The sequence below is a fragment of the Neltuma alba genome, unplaced genomic scaffold (genome assembly GCF_004799145.2).
Source record: "Neltuma alba isolate B1F8T4 unplaced genomic scaffold, ASM479914v2 tig00007080_pilon, whole genome shotgun sequence".
NCBI classification, from domain to species: domain Eukaryota; kingdom Viridiplantae; phylum Streptophyta; class Magnoliopsida; order Fabales; family Fabaceae; genus Neltuma; species Neltuma alba.
In genome coordinates, this window is record NW_021634663.1 from 40048 (window position 1) to 42357 (window position 2310).

At 34.7% G+C, this 2310-nt stretch overlaps 1 protein-coding gene across 1 annotated transcript; it reads right to left on the reverse strand.

The window, feature by feature from the left end:
- On the reverse strand, nt 1–2310 carry LOC114751734 (probable nucleoredoxin 1). The gene is made up of 3 exons (XM_028940402.1): nt 2300–2310; nt 1267–1675; nt 1–507 (listed from the first exon to the last, which is right to left on the reverse strand). Exons 1-3 carry the CDS (start codon nt 2308–2310, stop codon nt 1–3), a joined length of 927 nt encoding a protein of 308 aa, XP_028796235.1.

Here is a 2310-nt window from a genome sequence, read left to right on the forward strand (position 1 = left end):
TCAGGCTTTAGAGCAGACTTTTCCATCACAATCCCACCCATCTTTCTGATTCTCTTCTTCTTCTTCCTTGGTACCTGCCTCTAGGATTTGAGCAGCCTCTTTGGCCTCCTCTATCTCAGAGAGCTCTGCAAACTTCTCAGGAGTAAAAGGGTATGCAGAAACACCATGCTTTTTAATGGTCTTGACCACATTGGAATGAAGGGTCTTTCCATTTGGCCCAATAATGACCAAAGTGGGCAAAGCAGACAGCTCAAAGTAACGAGCCAACTTCACACAGATCTTATCCTTGTACGGCAATGCCAACCAGGGAACACTTTTTAGTGCTTGGTTGAACGATTCTTCTTCTTCATCATCAACAGATATCCAGACGATCTCAAAGTTTTCTCCCTTTGCTTTCAGCTTCTCATAGACCTCCACAAGCTTTGGGGTAAACTCAGCAGATGTTCCGTATGAAAAAGCAGAGAAATACAGACCTATTGTCTTCCCCTCAAGTTCAGACACAGGTACCTGCAAGTAAAAGGAAAGAACAATTCAAACCTTGCCTCACTTGTAGAGTATTAGATTATTGAGAAATAGTTTGTCTATCCTTGAGCTAATTTGATAGGACTTGCCTTCAGAGTATATATACACCTTCAATTTATTCTTGAATAATTTTTCGCATCTTTTATTCTTTTTTTTTGTCCTTTTCTCTATCTTTCATTCAATTTTTTTTGTAATTATTTTTTCAATCTTCATTTTTTTTCTCCTTATTTTTTCCTTTATTTTTGTGTGTCATATTAGATTTTTGAGAAATAACTATATATTTCCTTCGCATTTTAACATAAAAGTTAAATAACTTATTTGCAAACATTAAAATACGATATTTTTATATTTACAATTAATATAATATTACCTCCGATCTTTAATATAAGAGTTTATTAGAGTTTTATTTGATTTTTATTTTAGTTCTAAATATAAGACCTTGATCTACTTTGTCTCTCATAGTTATCTTTTTTTTTAAAGATATTTTTTATAATAATAATAGTTCTAATCAATATACTTGATTAGTAATGATGTTTTAAGAAATGCAACACTTATTTATTACAAATAACTAATTTAACTAGTTTTTTAATATACTTAAATTAGTCAACTAGCTATTATACTAAGGATTAAAATTAATAAGACTTATCTTGAGGCTATATACTTTCAATTCATTATCAGCTTAGTGAATGTGGGATTTTTTCATATGCTAGAGTAAATTAAATAAAGTGACAGAAGAAAAGTTACTTGGTTTCCATCAGAAGATATAACAAAGTCACGTGACTTGAAGGCCAAAATAGACCTCAAGGACTGGTTCCTCCTGGCTTCATCTTCTCGCTCTCTCAACTCTCTGATCTTTTCTGTTGTAAAAGCGTATGCTTCGGCTACATACTCAAGTACAACCGAGATTCCATCTTCAGTGGCCACTTTCCCATTCTCATCAAGGATTATAAGCTGGGGAATCCCTCCCACCTTCAACAATCCATTCAGGCGATTGCGTGTGTCTGAATCAGAAAATGGAATTGCAAGCCATGGCATCTTGGAAAAGTAAGCTTCGAAGCCATCTTCTTCTTTATCAGCTGTCACATACACTATCTCCAGGTCACCTTTTGCAGAAACTTCATTGTACAGCTCTTTCAAAGTAGGAGTGAATCTTCTGCAAGGTGGGCACCAAGATGCTGAAAAATATAACCCAACTTTCTTCCCCTTCAAGCTCTCAATTTTAACCTGAAAAAAGAAGTGATGATGACGACATGAATTTTGTTTCTTAAAAAGCAAAAAACCTTTTTTATGTGCATGATCATGGAGGTTTGCCGAACAAAAAAGAATACGGCCGGCATAAATAAACATGTGAAATAATAATGCCTAGCTATTAGCTATCTTTCACAATGGAACAGTATATTTATGAGAGATTCTGCCAGAGTTCATATATACTCAAAAAATCATTTCGAGCTTTATTTTTTTGATTTAGCAGCAGAGTATAAATCTCATACTTATATCGAAAACCCCAAAGAACAAGCTGATCCATCACAATTCACATGTTTCGTGAATCGAACATGGTTGAAACAACAGAAAAACAGTGATCGAATCATGTTCAATCGGAAGACCGAGTCTAGTATGGGAAGGCTGTTGACCAAAACTTCAGATGTACTAGTATATCATACAGAGTCATGAAGAAACACACACAGACTTCGAGTTTTCCAAAGTGTTTGATAATTTTCCGGGAAAATGAAAGCAGAAATCGCATCAAATGATTAAATGAAAGGACCAAATGAGTTACCTGATCGCCAT